This window comes from Cephus cinctus, unplaced genomic scaffold, assembly GCF_000341935.2.
Source record: "Cephus cinctus unplaced genomic scaffold, Ccin1 Ccin1_scaffold1012, whole genome shotgun sequence".
NCBI classification, from domain to species: Eukaryota; Metazoa; Arthropoda; class Insecta; order Hymenoptera; family Cephidae; genus Cephus; species Cephus cinctus.
Genome location: NW_014333553.1, coordinates 17,026 through 35,235, shown reverse-complemented (window position 1 = coordinate 35,235; position 18,210 = coordinate 17,026). Strand labels below are relative to the sequence as shown.

Below are 18,210 nucleotides of genomic sequence, written 5' to 3'. Positions count from 1 at the left end.
GTCGTCGTCGTCGTCGTCGTCTTCGCACGTCCATCGCATTTTTTACACGACAGATGGCGCTGACTGCTTTACCTTCTTTACCTATTTGTACTCTGTATGGTGTTAGTAATTTACTAATACACAACATTCCAGGGTTTCCAGGTGTTCCGCTCCGTAGTTTCCTGTATCTAGGTGTCGCATGTAAAAGTCCAGGGTGTCCAGGTATTCCTCTCCGCAGTTTTATGTGTCCAAGTGTCGGATGTGGAAGTCCAGGGTGTCCAGGTGATCCGCTCCGTAGTTTCCTGCATCTATGTGTCAGACGTGGAAGTTCAGGGTGTCCAGGTGTTCCGCTCCGTAGTTTCTTGTATCTAGGTGTTAGATGTGGAAGTCCAGGGTGTCCAAGGGTTGCGCTCTGTAGTTTCTTGTACCTAAGTGTCGGACGTAGAAGTCTAGAGTGTCCAGAAAAGTGTGCAACGAGCGACGCTTTGGCGCTTCGCTCAAACAATAGTATCCTCTCTGTTGTTCGCACGGCCTGAGGTACGTAAATAATCCAGCACACTTTCCTCTCTTACGTTTACTACTCAGCTTCAACAAGCTGTGCACCATTAACGACGCTTATATGCACTGAAGATTACATTTTCTTTAAGAATTTGTATATATCTTTATGCATTTCTAAAAAAAAGGGACTTACAAATTATATTTATATGCCATTAAACATTTTCGACGACGCAATATATTTTTCTGATTAGCGACATCATAATGCATTTACATTTTATATCTATGAATATATAGATATCAGTGCTTAAACATATGCTCCTGTATCACGATTACCTCTAATCCGAGCAGTGCTTGGAATCATCAATAAATATAATCCCCCAAAAAACACTTACGTGTAAAAAACTATGCCAAGTAGAGGATTGCTGTGAATTCCTCTAATAAAAAGTATTGATATCAGATTATGGAGGCCAAGTACATAAGTCACTACATGTTTGCCTATTATATGATTTAGCACTGGCCCATCATTTTAATTGTATTTTCAAAATTTCTTATAACATTTTCACTACTCTTTTACATTACTACTGCTTCCCGTAGTTGATTATGATTTAATGATCATTTAATAATTAATAAAACTGTAGATAATTCCTTATCGAGTACTACTTGGCGGGTCCGTGCCAGGCATTCCAAAGTACTTACTTTGAACGTACTAATAGTATCCTAAAACTATATGTTTGTTATTAAGCTCTTACCATGATATGCCAAGTAGAGGATTGCTGTGAATTCCTCTAATAAAAAGTATTGATATCAGATTATGGAGGCCAAGTACATAAGTCTCTACATGTTTGCCTATTATATGATCTAGCACTGGCCCATCATTTTAATTGTATTTTCAAAATTTCTTATAACATTTTCACTACTCTTTTACATTACTACTGCTTCCCGTAGTTGATTATGATTTAATGATCATTTAATAATTAATAAAACTGTAGATAATTCCTTATCGAGTACTACTTGGCGGGTCCGTGCATTTCATGATATAGATTTGCGCTCATTATGCCAGTCATTAAATTCAAAACCAATGTCAACTTTCTATATAGAGCTTATTAACAATAACTCGTAAAAAAAATCATGGTAAGAGCTTAATAACAAACATATAGTTTTAGGATACTATTAGTACGTTCAAAGTAAGTACTTTGGAATGCCTGGCACGGACCCGCCAAGTAGTACTCGATAAGGAATTATCTACAGTTTTATTAATTATTAAATGATCATTAAATCATAATCAACTACGGGAAGCAGTAGTAATGTAAAAGAGTAGTGAAAATGTTATAAGAAATTTTGAAAATACAATTAAAATGATGGGCCAGTGCTAGATCATATAATAGGCAAACATGTAGAGACTTATGTACTTGGCCTCCATAATCTGATATCAATACTTTTTATTAGAGGAATTCACAGCAATCCTCTACTTGGCATAGTTTTTTACACGTAAGTGTTTTTTGGGGGATTATATTTATTGATGATTCCAAGCACTGCTCGGATTAGAGGTAATCGTGATACAGGAGCATATGTTTCTTGTAAATCATAAATGTTTTTATCTTTAAATCCTCTAATCACGAGCCGAGCTTTGAATCTTATTTGATTGTTACTTTCGATCTTTCTTTTCAGTACCCATCGTGAATCGATAATGTTTGGCTTTCGGCCTTTATCTTTCGCTACTGATCTGTCCACCAGACTCCAAATATTATTTTTATACATCGAGTTCAATTCCTCATTTATTGCCTCAGTCCACTTGTTTTTGTCTCTCGATGACATGGCATCAGCATAGGATGCTGGATCACCATTCATGTTAGCAATCAAGGCTTGAATTTGTTCATCTGCCAAAGACAGATCCTTTCGGGCAATCTTCTTTCTTGGTCGTCCTAGCTTTCGTTTTCCAACTCCCTCCGTTTCTGTGTTACAGATTTCGTTCGATTTATCTTCTTTCGAATCACTTTCAAATTTTGTGAACCAATTACTTGGATTTATTTCTACATCGACATTGGCCCTGTTATTTATTTCATCTTTCTTATACTTGTCTCCAAATACAAATCTTTCGTTGAATCTAACGTCTCGGCTTTCGTATAACTTTGCATCTTCAGGTTTCATCAATAAATAACCAATGTCTTTGTAGCCTACCAAAATTGTTCTAAAGCCAATACATCTAAATTTCGGACCAATCTTTCGTTGTACTTTCATTACGCCAGACATCCAAATCGCTTGATTTGTGTCAAGTCTATTTTGATTTTTGGATTAAATTTTTCTAATTGGTAAACCATTTCTTTCGATACATGTGGTGTGCGATTATAGGCATAGACTGCTGCACTCAAGGCTAAATCCCACATATTTTCAGGTAGTTTTGAGTCATACATCAGCGCTCGAATTTTACGCTGCACAGTTTGATTAAACCTTTCGGACGTACCGTTATGTTGTGGAGTATCCGGACATGCTAGCTGGTGTTTGGCTCCCAATTTCTTGAGAACTTCAACCATATAACCTCCGGTATACTCAGTGCCTTGATCCGTTCTTAGGTAACACACCTTTGCGTCGTTTCCCAAGAGGTTTCGAGCACTCTTTACAAATGATTCGAAACAATGACCTGTTTCATCTTTCGCTTTCATGGCATAGGCCATAGCGAGTCTCGAATAGTCGTCAATGAATACTGATATGTATTTATATCCTTTAGGATGAGAAGATGGATTTATCTTTCCCATTACGTCCGAATGTATTATTTGTAAAGGTCTTTCTGCTCTCGTACGTGTCGTTCGAAAGGGCAGTCTATTTAATTTTGATATTAAACAGACCTCACACTTTTTAATACTTTCGTTGAATTTACATTCTTTCAAATCTTTAATTTCAGGATATTTATTTTGCAGTTTCTTTAAGTATTAAAATGACGCATGGCCCATTCGTACATGCCATAGCATAGCCTTGTTGACAATTTGCTTCCTGGCACTTTCGAACTCTATGCTATAGCTTGGATCTTCTTCAATTTTGGCTTGATCAACTGGTACTATATTTCTATCTCTTACAGTGACATCAAAAACCGAGCAATTTTCCATATTTAAATTTATGTTCTCGTTTTCATTTTCTCTTTCGAATTCTTTTTCTTTTTCGTTTACAGGCTCTTTTTCTCTTTCAATTATGTCTTTCGTTTCATCATTTGTGCTTTCAATTTCTGTGTTAGTTCCCTTTCTTTTTGCCATGCTTCGCGTAACTACATATGCTCTGGCATTATCAAATTTGTGATTAGAATCATTCGAGTTGTTGGTTTCTATCTCTATAATCCAAAATGGTCTTTCGTACATCCCAGTCAGCAACGATTCGTTCGATTCTGGATCATAGATATCAATACGCTCGTTGTCTAAATAAACACTTAGACCTTGATCAACAAACTTTCGTAAAGAGATCAAATTTTCGGACAAGTTTTCAGCCCATATAACATTTTCTAAGTTAAACAATTTGTTGTCTTTCGTTTTACATACAATATCACCGACTCCCTCCGTTTTTAATATCCTTTCTTTCGAATTGTTTGCGCATTTAATTTCATCGATTCTTTCGTTAAATGTTTTAAAAATAATGCGCGAGTTTGTAAGGTGTTCGGTCGCACCGAAGTCAGCTAGGAATTTTACCAATAATTTTCCTTTCTCGTAAGCAACGTTCGTTCTTTCGACATTAAGGGCAGATTTGATCTCATTATTTGTAATTGTGTCAAAGTACTCACCATTAACGTTCATGACACTTTCATCTTGTTGTTGATATTTGTCTTCTTTGTTATTGTGATTCTGCTGTTTTCCACCACGATTATTGCTATTTTGATTACCTCTTCCTCTTTTATTATTGAATCGGCTTCTTTTTGCATTCGAATAGTTCTGGCTTTCGTTCGAACGTTTTATACCACCGCGATAATTGTTACCGCCTCTACCCCTTTTATTACCACGACTACCTCGATTATTATAATTTTTATTTTCATACCTTCTGTCTTTCGAATTTGCCAGCCGTTGTGGACATTGGGCGGCTCGATGAGTGACGAATTCTCTGCATTCGTAGCACATCTTCACGTTCGTTCCTTGCCTTGGACAGTCACGTCCTAAATGTCCAAACTCATTGCAATTATAACACTTGTTTGCCATCATTGCACTTCTGGACGCTTGCGTTCTTCCGGTCTCGCTTTCGTTCTGTATTATAAAATTTTTGAGACTTTCGTAAGACAGAGGTTTGTTTTGTTGATGCATGTTTAGAAAATTAAGGTGTTTAATATCCGGTAAAGCTTTCGAAATTGCATTGAAAAACAAATCTCTCACTTCGTCATCGGTAAAGGATTTTACTTCCGGTAAACAATTATACGTTCTAACTATATCTTCGAACCGATTCCAGAAGGCAGAAGCTCTTTCTTTACCCGGATTATATTTAATACTATAAAGTTGTTCCCGCAGGTTCATAGTAGTTAAATTAGCTTCGCTTAATTTCAATATTTTGAGCTTTTCTAATATTTCTTTCGGTTCCTCAATATCACAAACTTTTGAATAATAATTCATTTCTAAACGTCCGATCAATCTTTCGCGAACATCGTATTTTTGTTGTCTTAGAATACTCTCATTAACGTTCGAACCCGAGTTTTCACTTTCGTCAATTATATCTAACAAATTCAAAGAGCGTAATTCAGATTTAAAGAAGTCCAAGAAATATTCAAATTTTGTTTGAGAATTTAGTTTGTAGTCTCTATGTAATTTAGTATTTCTATATTCTAATGAGTCTCTAGCAATCCTATCACGCTCTTTAAATTGTTTTTCTATTTCATTCACTATTACTGAATTTACATTAGCAACGTCGATATTAACCGGTGGGTTTGGGACTTCTTTATTTGAATCACTTACGGTTTTGGAACTTCCGGACGATTTCAGTGGTGGACATTTTGATGCCAGTGCTTCTACCTTATACGTTTCTCCCTTTACATAGTTTCTGGTTTCATTACCATATTTCACAAGACTGTCAAACTCTTCTCGAGTCCTTTCAAGTATACCATTCATCTCGGCCAATTTTCTTTCGAAATTTTCGTTCGCCTTTCTTTCGGTCTCTTTTATTTTTCTTTTGATCTCTTCATTTGCTTTTCTTTCGGTCTTCTTTAATTTTACTTCTAAACTTTTGGTCATAACCTTAACTTTGTCCTCAAATTCTGTGGAATTTAATGTATCGTTATTTTGATTTTGTAAATCAGACGTACTTTCATCCAGAGTGTTATTAAGAATTTCTCTGTTGAGGAAATATTTCGAGGATCTTATTGTTGTGATATTTATGATTTTTGGGGTACCTTTCATTAAGCCTTTCATCTCGTTCGAATTCATAACGTACTTTGAGAACACATTTTCTTTCGGTCTTATTTGAATTTCATCCGGACTTGTCTCAAGCATTTTTCCGTTTCCCAGATTGTCAACTTCTTCACTTTCGAATTGATCTTTTTCTTGATATTCTTCCGAAGTACAATACGGAAGAAGTAGTTCTTCTCCTGCAGCTTGTCTTTCAGTCACTTCCGTTTCGAGCAGCTGTAACTCCTTTTCTGTAGCCATGGAGTTATCTGCAATTTATTGTGTATTTTTAAAGAATTTAAAATCGGAAAAATATCGGATATATCCAAAATAAACATGTTTATATTTAAAATAGATTATTGAAATCTTTCTGCAGCAGCTAATGTTTTTATTCTTTTGACCGAACACAAGTCAATCAAACAAAAACGAGCCAGTACTATGGCATCCCAACACAAGATTAACCACAATACTTACTCACACTTATATCGCTAGTTACCCTCTCAACTGAACACAAGTTAATCAGGCAACAGCGAGTACATGCTATTATTTTTAAAATGATAAATACCGATTTCCTTTTTGAATCCACTCTCAGTCAGTGGTGAAACAGATATTTGTATTGTCCAGGTGCACCTTCACCTTCTCATTGGGAAAATACTCTCTGAATCCCAAGATTTCCTCTTGAGTTTTTAGGAAGAGGATCAGAGTAGATCGATCTATAATGAGTAAGGTGTAAATCAGTTTATCTGTTTTTAATGAAAATCTCTTTTCTGAAATTTAGCTTTCGTTTTTATTTTTCGTTCGAAATTAAACTTCCGATTTTACTTTCCGTTCAAATTTAAACTTCCAATTTTTCTTCCCTTTCAAACATAAACTTTCAATTTTTCTTCTCTTTCAAAAATAAGCTTTCAATTTTTACTTTCCGTTCAAACATAAACTTCCAATTTTTCTTTCCATTCTAACTTGAACTTTCAATTTTACTTTCCTTTCGAAATTAAACTTCCAATTTTACTTTCTTTTCGAAACTAAACTTCCAATTTTACTTTCTATTCAAAGCTAAATTTCATTTTATTATGTTTAAACAATTTCATTTGTTTGAATTCAAATAAACATGCATATATGCACATGTGTATCTGTACACGCATGCACACACACATAAGCATATACGTATAGTATATGCGTCCATATACGTATAGTATATGCGTCCATATACGTATCAAGCTTTCCAGGTGTACACGCACAGCTATTAGCACCATAGATATACGCGGTAACAGTAGATATACTCTGCTTTCTTTCGTTCGTGTATTTTGTGTATATATAAGTACACACATGCGTTCAGCGCGCTTGTTTCTTCCGTAGGCTTTCATTCGGCCCGGGCGTGTTTTCGTTCTGTCTCTCTCTCTCCTCTCTCTACATGTGCACGGCTTAACTCGAGCACGCGCTCGCTCAGAGCTGTCCCGGCCGGCGTTTGATTTTCTGAGAAGAGAGCATCGTTTGTACGACTTTATTATGTCTTTCGATGATTTTATTTTCACGTGATTTTATTCTTTCGTAAGATTTCGTTCGATTAATTTTGACGTTATTTTAAAATTTATGTTGTGTTACGTATATCGACCTTCATTCCTAAACAGAAGAATAACGTAGCCGACGAGAAGCATAATTGCAGACTCAGCACGTTACCCAGTGCATTGCCCGTGCCACCTACCCAGCTGGTTAGCCGAGTGCATTCCTAACGTCCTAACCGTACCTAGAGCATCAGCAAAAATCGACTATATAAGCAGCCAAAATCATGGCACAGACGCTCAGAAAATCATTCAATTTCACGCGTAAAAGATCGGACTGCACGTTGTCACTCGTGGCTCTAACCGTTAGAGTATTAGATTCAGTGTAGTATTCGCAATCTGGCCTAGGTACGGATTCGTTATTACATACCCTAGGGAACAAGCTGGATCGGTTACCGGGCAAAATAGAGCTGCATAGACTACTCTTTCCGAATATCGCATAGTTTTGATAGATTTCTGTTCCACCAAATTTCATCTTGCCTTAACCTCACACACAGTTAGGTTTTGTTATCCGATATTTCTCATAATAGAAACACTGTACACGACAATTAATAGAAAACTTTTAAATTGGTTGTAACAATATATGGTAAGCTCACATTTTACTCGCGTTTTTAAATATCTCTTACCCATCCTCAACATTTCAGAGAATATCTGCCCACGTTGGAATAGCAAGGCGTGTTTCAACACCTTAAACGAGCAGCGAACCCACCATTGAGTGCATTCTTACCGCTCGGAATTCACTCAAACATTATTCACGTTACCTCCGGTCGTTTCTTTTTTTTTTTGGTTACTTCTAAATTTTTGTTATCAAATTTAAAGGCCTCGCTAGCCACTACGGCCTACGTAACAGTTGCAACATTATTAAATACGTTCAACCGTCGATTTTCGTCTTTCCTATTATATTTATTTAACACTTTCGACAAGCTATCCATGTTGTGTCTCGGAAAAATCTTCGTGTGTACACAAGAAACTTTCGTATCTGATATCTTTCGTTCGTTTTTCTTTCGAAAAATTGTTAAACACGCACTTCCGAATTAACGCAATTCTTTCAAACGTTCACTCGCGTGTAATTCGTTTTTATGACGATTTTTCTCTTACTTGCTTTCTCGGCGACTTTCGATGCCTCCATAGCTTCACCTCCTGCAACCACGTCTTGCGCAGTGGAAGCGTGCTGGGCCCATAACCTATTAAACTTCCTTCGTTTAATAGTGCGGAGGTAGAGCCGAATCAAGACACAGGACACTTCACTTTCTTTTGTATAGGATTTATGTTATTAAATAGTTTAAAGAAACAATTAGTTTTCGGTTTTAATAATGGCACTTTCTATAAAGGTCTGTCGTTTCAGACGAGTAACAAATGAGTGAGCGGTAGCGAGCTCTCCTTCTCGTGGCTCGCGTAGCGGTTAGGAGAGAGATATATATTCGCATTCGAACAGCGAGATGTATATTTGGGGGCGCCACTTTCAAAAATAGCAATGAATCGATTTAAAAAATCGATTTTTTGACCAAAATAATCGATCTTTTAAAGAACGGAATCGGAATCGAACATCCCTAACAGTAACCAATCTAGCTATTACTACGAAAATAGTCACCGATGCTGGCCCAATATTAGGGCCTGCTGTACTTTCCTACATGGGTTACAAGGTATTACTGCATTTAGGTGTCCACATCAGGCACAAGTAAAGTACATCTGATAAGATGTCTCTTATTCAGATCCCGAATTGGAATAGCAAAATATGTCAGGCCCTGAAATGGCAACCCTTGTCAGGTCCTTACCTGGCAAATCTTATCTGGCCCTGATGTACCAACGCGTTACATCACTAATCAGGACCATATAAGGTAGCCTGAACGGGGCTTTAAATTAAGAATCCGGCTGTTACGTCCGGGCCTGATGTCCCTCCGAACGGAATTTCTAGTCGGGAAGAGTTGACTCATTAGATGAAAAACGTCGTGCTGATATGCAATCTTCCACAAGGGAACTCGTGATCACAGGTTGACTTGACCGTATCACAAACAACGCATTATCACGGAGATGTAAGAAAGGCTTTCTTTCCAAAGTAGTTGGTTGTGTATACATATATAGCGTTCGAATAAAACTATGTTGGCATGTATTACGTGAGCGGCATTGTATGATTCAAATAGTCAAAGTGACGTCCCGTGTAAATCCGGAAAGTGTTTCTACCTGGCGAAGGAGGCGGTTTACTCCTAGCCTAAGACGATTTGCTGGTTTTTACGATAGTCAGAAATATATTTACAATTGTAGTCAAGCAGGTCAGTTTGCCGGCTTGCCCAAGACGGTTTGCTCGTTTCTTATTAGAAAATATCCTAGCTAACGCAAGTGGCAGAATACTCTAGCTATGATTTGTCGCCGTTTACATACCCCCATATGATAGGCTAGTTAAATTGAGAGATGTGAAGGAGTTATAAGATGCGATGCCGAAATATTATTATTAGTTAGTATGGAAAGTTATTCGGGTTCGCGAGATCTTATCATGTCAATCTGAATATGGCTCGATGTATTTGTTACAATATACTATCATAAATAAATTATGAGTTTTTCAAATTTTTGTATGTCTTTCAACTGCATGAAATCTGCATGAGAGTTAGGAGGGAAGTTCTGGAATTGTTTTGCATCGGTTCGAGCAATAAAACCTACAAGGATTGTACACTTATTTCCTTTGACTAATCCGATGCTTCCGATGTGCGAGAGTAATTCTACATCCAAAATTTGCCGACGCGCTTTCAGAAATGCACAAAGGGGTCAGTTATCCTCTGCGAGTAATTTGATACCCGGAATAACAAGGATGTCGTAAATCATCCTCAAGGTGAAAACAATGTCTAGTTTAGGGCTGCCGTCTGGAGTTAGTATGGGGACCCGGGGTGGGAGGGAGTTATCGGAACACGCACGAACCTACTTGGGAGGCTCGTAAATTTTCTGAAATCGACTAGCTGACGAAATACCGTCAAATTTTTTGGAATCGCGCCTCCATTTCGGAGGACTGCATCCTCGATGGGTAATTCTGCGAGATAACGTTCGAGTTCGAATCGGTTTCCGGTCGAAGGTTGCCGTCCGAAACATGTACGAAGTCGGTGAGGAAGAGAGAGTGTAGATGAGGGGCAAGGGGCTGTCTCACAACGTCGTGCAAAAGGGCCGTAGGCTCTAGGAGCGATCCTCCGCGATGTAGCACGGAGGCGAACTATCGAAGCTTTTAGAAGATTTTAGAAGCTTCTCAATCGTTCGCAGTTCCTCGGCGGCAACATTCCTAGAATTCAAAGCAAAATTCCTAGAACCTACCCGATATTTCTGGAATCGGCGATACCCGTGACATCACTTCTCGAAATCAGGGGGATTCACGGCGTTAATTTAGCACGGATGCGAAACTTCGAAGGCTCTTAAATGTCGGTAAATGTCGGGTACAGGAATTTCTATCCAGAACTCCACAACTTATATTACTGTCTTTCTACTTTTATATATTATTAACCGCTTGGCCTACACGATATCTGCCAATTGCGCGAGCTATAGTAAACAAGAAAATCGGTCGCGCGCCGTGCCATTCAACTGTTTAGCCGTGTACCTGAACTGGCGCAAAATGTGTACAAATGTGCTGTCTTCATCATCGGAATCATCTTCAATTATTAATCTTCGTGGACGTTTTCTTACAGGAAACGTAATATCACTGTCTTTACTATTATATTGAAAAGGATGTATCGAATCACAATCGGCAATAGTGCCACACTCCTTCCCACTACCATCAATATTAGATTTCCTTCTTCTTAGCATGATGGGTATAACAGTTTCTAAATTCTTTATACCCAGCTATATTTGAAACGTGTGAACTTAACGAAGCTTTACGGGGAACTAAAGTAACAGATCATCCAGTTCCGCCAAAAACAAATGAAAAAACAAAATACTGACGTTACAATCAAAGGAAAAGTATTGAATGTGAAATAACTCCAAACGCTTGTTCGAATAATACGCGGCATCTTATGTACCAATTCCTTACCACGAGTCAGACTCGTGGTTTTCGCTTATGGCACAAATTTTTCACCACGAGTCAAACTCGTGGTTATAGGCCAAAGGGTTAATGTTCGCGAAGATTAAAAAAAAAAAACATTTTTGGTCCTTGAATTATTTTCTATCATATCCCGTACACGAGTATTAGCTAAAAAACGAAAATAGTGGGATTTTTGAAAACTTTGTTTATCCCTCAGAGGTGACATCGTGCATCATTAAGCAAAGTTTCAATTATTCTTGAACATGGGTGGAATATAATTTAAACCTTCACTTCTTAAAGTAATACTGCACAAATTTATTTATTTTTTAAAAAAAATATTCTCACCACAAATGTCTAGTAATTGATAAAAATATTTCTGGCATTAGAACCTATTTTATATCTCGCCCTTTTCGCAAGTTACAGTACAAAAACGAAAAATATGTTTTTTTGAGGGTGCTTCGCCCTATCTGTGATAGGATGAATTACTTTGGATAAATGATTAATTGTAATTCGACGATATAAAAAGATACGAAAGTAGCCGGATATCGTAAAATGCATTATGCAATTATAAGGCAATACTAGCTAAGAAGTTAAAGATAGTTTTCACCCTTTCAATACGAGATATTGAAAAAATAAAAAAACATGTATCGGCTAATCTTTTATGCTTTGCGCGTCTATAAAGTAACGTTCCAATTGAACGAAACCCCTCTTTAAATATGCTATGACGTATACCGTCCATCGACGTTGTCTACAAATAATGTGCCTACAAATAATTATTGTAGTACGCGATGAATGCAATAATTTTACAATTTAAACCTTGCAAAATAGTCGAAAAACTTTAAAATCAGTATTTTTCAAAGGTGCACTTACCTCATAAAACCGGGATTTCGCAAATCAAAAAAAAATACGTGTCGAATATTTTGGCCCACTCCACAATCCTGCAATATTTCATCTTAATCGGAGGGGGACTACTCGTGTGATTTCCTTCTTCGTCGGTGGATTTCTTTTCGAATTGTCATGTGACTGAAAAATTTCTTTTTCAATTTCCTTGAACTTTCGCTATAGTCTGTTATTCGGGTCCTCGTATTATGGTTTGTTTCCCTTCCCCGTGTCTTCACTTTAAATTTTTATTTTTTAATTCATAGAAACAAAGAAATAATTATGTTGGAATACTCTGAATAATTTGACCACATCGACCATAAGAAACATCATGTAGAGTGTAGTTCGTGCCCATTGGGAGGGAAACCACGAAGGCGTTGTTATATTTCCCTTTGGTTTCAAACTGTGGCGACATCTGGCGCATGAGGCCAAAATTCCAAGTTCATTCTCGAGGACGAGGCATAGCATATAATCGACATCTGCCGAGGTGTTCTTGTGTGGTGGGTCTTCTTGGGGATGATGGAAATTGAGAGTTCTCGACAAATACCTAGGAATGTCAATCCTTATATTTTAAAGATCCTGACGTGTCGTGAAGAACGTTCAATTTTTGCCGCTACCTCAAATATTATCAAATTAACTTGTGCACACTAAACATTTTTTTTCAGATACGGGTGCTTGGTTTCTTCCACAACCACCAATTGCATATGAATACAATCCAGGTTCTGCTATTACTGTGGCTCAAAGTCAAGCAACAAGCAACACAGGAAATTTAACAAATTCCTGTACTGTATCTGCTGCGAGTCATAAGAATTCGTGCAGAACAGCCCCTTACAGTTTACGCCACAAATATATTCAAGAAGGTAGAAAAGAAAATTATAATTATTATTACTGCATAAAACGATGTGTGAGCTACTGTATACGTGACAGTTATTTTTACAGTAAAAAATGTTATAAATCTAGAACCCGAAAAGAAGTAAACGAGTTCTGAGATTTCAATGATTTTTATATAATAATCTTAATATTTTATTATAAAATGTAGTTAAACAAGAAATATAATTTAAGATTTTTGTGTCAAGATACTGGATAATGTCTCATGCCAAGCACACATATCGACAATGGCAACGAGAATAATAATATTCGTAATAATTTCAAAAAATGTTTCATACAAAACTTGTACTGTATGGAGGGGGACAAAATGTGATATTATTTTTTGCGAGGGTAAGGATGTAAAGAAGTTTTCAAGATCATTTTCACTTTTTTAAATGGGATGCTACATTTTCTTCGTCGCTATGTGATAAGCAGTGTTGAGGCGATTTCAGCAAGCTACTATCAATGTCATTTAGGTTCAAGTGTGGTAGCGAAATAAACTTACATTACATCAGATGTTCAAAGTGTCGACCATTAACGTGACTATAAATACAGAATGGTACAATTGTCTTTTTCATTATATGACTGAAATTGTATTAACTTACGGATTTAATGCCTGAGAAGGATGTATGCTAATTATATAAATAATGATGTAATTTTTAGTGATTTATAATGGAATATGTTTTTAATTAATAGAGCAACATGTGGATCCGTATAGTCCAATGCCACTACTTCACTCAGCAGCGTACGTAGCAGCCACGGGATGGCCAACCCGTAGTCCTGAATCATTGACTTCACTAAATACAGGAGGGTGTGGTGCCACTAGTCTGACAAGCCTCAATCAGGAATGGCCGTCATCGCCGCCATCGGCATCATCAACATCACCCGCATCCGGATTTGTATCATCATATGCACATTCGTCGTTAAGCTCAAATAATACGACAACAACAGCAAGTAACACTATCTCGTCACCGTGCACGCTGTATGTACCATCGATACCTTCCGGAAATAACCATGAGAATCACGGTCATTGCGACTCTTCCGGTTGGTTACATTCAGCAGAGCCGTTGCAACAGCCATATCTGAACCTCAATCTGCATTTGCATCATCAAATTTCATCGTACCAGTCATTAAATGAATCAGTAGCACCAATTGCATCAAACGGATCAAATACGCCGCATCACGAGTATGCTTCTGATTATCATAATTCTGGTCAACCTTTGGTGACGTCAAATCATCATCATTCAGAATTACTGCAACTGCAGTCGCCACAAACTGAAACCGCAAATACCTCGGCAAATGAGTATCAGGAGGCTACTAAGGAACATCATGAAATCTCTTATCAAAGTCAAAATAATCTTGAGGAGTCTGTTGATGTTTCTGGTGATGCCGAAAGAAGATTCACCGAGTCGGTGATAAATCATCGACGAGGTCATTCGCATCATTTTCGTCGGCAGGATCCTACTTCTCCGGATCATCAAACAAGCTGGACATCTCTGACGCCACCTCCTGCTCCACAGACTACAGCTACCTGACGTCTCTGATGTAGTCAAACATTTAATCATGATCAAACAGTAAATAGTTTATACAGAGGAGTCGTTGTTGTAATGGATTTTAGAGTTCCACTATGAATTGACAGACGATATTAACACATTAAAGGCGGGAGTCGTAGTACTACGATTTATCTCGAGTGTAGCTTAAATGCGGGAGTCGTATTAGTACCTAGCATACTTTCGTCAAGATCCCCCGCCTTTAATGTGTTAAGAACGGCAACCTTACCTATTAGTAATCTTATGCCATTCCAGAATAGAAAAACTATAGCGAAAAAATACATAAGTAATGCAAGAATTAATAAAATCGTTATTTAATTTCAAACAGTTGAAGATTGGAATAAAGTATTTTAATAAAATAAAAATGTTGATTTAGAAATGTTGGCTTATACTATGAAGTTTTTGATATATAGTGCACTGTACATTATATGTATAATTTTGTGTAGTTTTTAAATTATCGTTATATCATAACTGTAATAGAATCTTACAAAAAAATAATTTTAAAATGGTTGAAATTTGTAGCTATTGCTTCAAAAACGCTGAGTAACCCAATTCCACAACTTTCGATACGGACATATTGTTTTCATATTGTAATATGGTGAAGCTGCAGAAAGAATACATACTCCTTAAGGAAAACATGTATATTCTACCATAGGTTATAGCCATGCGTTTTCATATAATGCTGCTCTCTAGTGTTACTTCTTTTATAATATATCGATAATATATGTATGAACATAGGAGAGAAAAATTGTAAACAAACAATTCTTATCTAATCCCAATATGGAACACTAATTAAAAATTATTGGTATTATTTCCATTTCCATTTATTCAATGGAAATACAAATAAAATACACGCATAAACACATGCAAGATTTTCACGTGGAACACATTGAAAATTTTCACATTGCTAAAGCTAATATATCAGAAACATGAAACAAAATTTCTGTTTGTAAGTAATCGTGTTGTAAAACATGGCTGAAAATTGATGTATGCACTGTGACGTTCATTTTTAACGCCACAGAAATCCCGATATGGTACTCGCGTGCTTTTGATCACAGGATGCAGTACCATCCATCGAGAGATAAAATCCGACTGTACCGGCCAAGAACTCCAGGGTCCCGATTACTATTCTTAACGCGGTTAGACTAATTTTTGTGTATACATCAATTACATGGGATACGCCGAGCCACCGTCACACCGAGGAAACCACCAGTAGAGAGAACGACACCTTCTCTAGCATCGCCGGAGGAAAGCAGCCTAAGGGCTCATTCAGACCGAAAGCAGCGGGAAACAAGAAGCGAGCAGCAAGCAGCTTGAAACTTTACAATAGAGTGGTATCTTTTTCCAACGTACAGTCAACCGCATTAATGGTGACAACGGTGGACACAGTGTGGTGAAGTAAGAGAGGAGATTTTGGAGGCGCCTGCTCGCATATCTTGGCCTATGCGTGCAACGCAGAAAGCACTACGGTGCGAGCGAGACGCCAGAGCGTCGCTCGGTGCGTCCTTGTCGTACAGCACTAGTGTAAGCGAGACCCCACCAAGGCCCCTCCTGCGCAATAGGGAGCTTGATGGAGGACTGCTCGTGTCCGCGGACACACGTTCTTGCTCTCGCTCTCTCACAGACTAACGCTCTTTGACGAGAACAGCTGCTACCCCGATAAGAAACGAGAAGGAGCTATGGGTATTTCGGTAGTGGGAATGAGATGGACTTTTCGATTATCCATCCTCGTCAAACAGCGTTCGTAAGACAAAGAGAGATATATGTGACGTAGTGGCAAGGCACAAGTGTCCCAGCGTCTAACGCATTGAAGCGTCCTACCGTACGTCCTTTTCGCACAGTACGAGTATAAGCGAGACGGCAATGGGTCCCTGAGTCGCACCTATTCACAATGCGTGGACGCGACCTATTCACAATGCGACGCTGGGACACTTGTTCCTAGCCATCACGTCGCATATATCTCTCTTTGTTTTACTAACGCTGTTTGACGAAGACGGATAATCAAAAAGTCTATCTCATTTCCACAACCGAAAGTCCTATAGTTTCTTCTCGTTTCTTATCGGGGTAGTAGCTGTTCTCGTCATAGAGCGTTAGTCTGAGAGAGAGAGAGAGCAAGAGCGTGCGCTCGGACACGAGCAGTCCCCCACCCAGTGCCCTATTGCGCTTGAGGGGCCTTGTTGGCGTCTCGCTTACACTAGTGCTGTGCAACAAGGACGCACCGAGCGACGCTCTGGCATCTCGCTCGCACCGTAGTGCTTTCTGCGTTGCACGCATAGGCCAGGATATGCGAGCAGAGGCCTCCCAAATCTCCTCTCTTACCTCACCGCACGGCAACCACCGTTGTCACCATTAATGCGGTTGACTGTACATATGCACAGGCATATTATGATTGGTCATGATGTTAAATTGTAACAGTGGAGACTACATGCTGTAACATTCGTCGATAGTGCTATTTCGTACGCTCCTTATGAGTGTACGAAATGGGATATAGGTAAGTGCTCGGGGCTGACGTCTTTAAGAATTTAGTCGACACAGGTCGGTACAGTAAAATAAAATAACGAAATTTTATTAAATAATCGATAATCGGTACAACAGTTTCATAATCGATGTCAATTACCCAGTCTCAATCAATTGTCGGTATTGTAGGAAAAGGATTGTCTAGGAATCATCCTATGTTTGTTTTCTATCCCTATCTCTCTCTGACCTGTATGTGATTTACAGAGGATCTGCCTGTATTGGTTCTTTAGCCCTAGTGGCGCTTTGCCTATCTATTGGCTATGGCACTGTGTGCGACTCAACGACTAACGGCACGCCAGAGCGTCGCTCGGTGCGTCCTTGTCGTACAGCACTAGTGTAAGCGAGACCCCACCAAGGCCCCTCCTGCGCAATAGGGAGCTTGATGGAGGACTGCTCGTGTCCGCGGACACACGTTCTTGCTCTCGCTCTCTCACAGACTAACGCTCTTTGACGAGAACAGCTGCTACCCCGATAAGAAACGAGAAGGAGCTATGGGTATTTCGGTAGTGGGAATGAGATGGACTTTTCGATTATCCATCCTCGTCAAACAGCGTTCGTAAGACAAAGAGAGATATATGTGACGTAGTGGCAAGGCACAAGTGTCCCAGCGTCTAACGCATTGAAGCGTCCTACCGTACGTCCTTTTCGCACAGTACGAGTATAAGCGAGACGGCAATGGGTCCCTGAGTCGCACCTATTCACAATGCGTGGACGCGACCTATTCACAATGCGACGCTGGGACACTTGTTCCTAGCCATCACGTCGCATATATCTCTCTTTGTTTTACTAACGCTGTTTGACGAAGACGGATAATCAAAAAGTCTATCTCATTTCCACAACCGAAAGTCCTATAGTTTCTTCTCGTTTCTTATCGGGGTAGTAGCTGTTCTCGTCATAGAGCGTTAGTCTGAGAGAGAGAGAGAGCAAGAGCGTGCGCTCGGACACGAGCAGTCCCCCACCCAGTGCCCTATTGCGCTTGAGGGGCCTTGTTGGCGTCTCGCTTACACTAGTGCTGTGCAACA

At 38.7% G+C, this 18,210-nt stretch overlaps 2 protein-coding genes across 2 annotated transcripts in view; one reads left to right on the top strand and one right to left on the bottom strand.

Moving 5' to 3' along the window:
- The window catches only part of LOC112494936 (zinc finger protein GIS2-like), a 7,482-nt gene extending 1,936 nt beyond the window's left edge, over positions 1-5,546 (bottom strand). Inside the window, exons 1-2 of the mRNA XM_025088859.1 lie at positions 5,394-5,546; positions 4,492-4,694 (exon numbers count right to left, since the gene is read on the bottom strand). Of these exons, the coding sequence (XP_024944627.1) occupies positions 4,492-4,694; positions 5,394-5,546 (356 nt within the window). The remainder of the gene's footprint in view (positions 1-4,491; positions 4,695-5,393) is intronic.
- A 7,086-nt stretch (positions 5,547-12,632) lies between these two features.
- On the top strand, positions 12,633-15,526 carry LOC107271648. Its single transcript, XM_025088861.1, has 3 exons — positions 12,633-12,754; positions 12,920-13,114; positions 13,818-15,526. Exon 3 carries the CDS (start codon positions 13,844-13,846, stop codon positions 14,654-14,656), a length of 813 nt encoding a protein of 270 aa, XP_024944629.1. The 5' UTR covers positions 12,633-12,754; positions 12,920-13,114; positions 13,818-13,843; the 3' UTR covers positions 14,657-15,526.
- Positions 15,527-18,210: the final 2,684 nt, after the last annotated feature.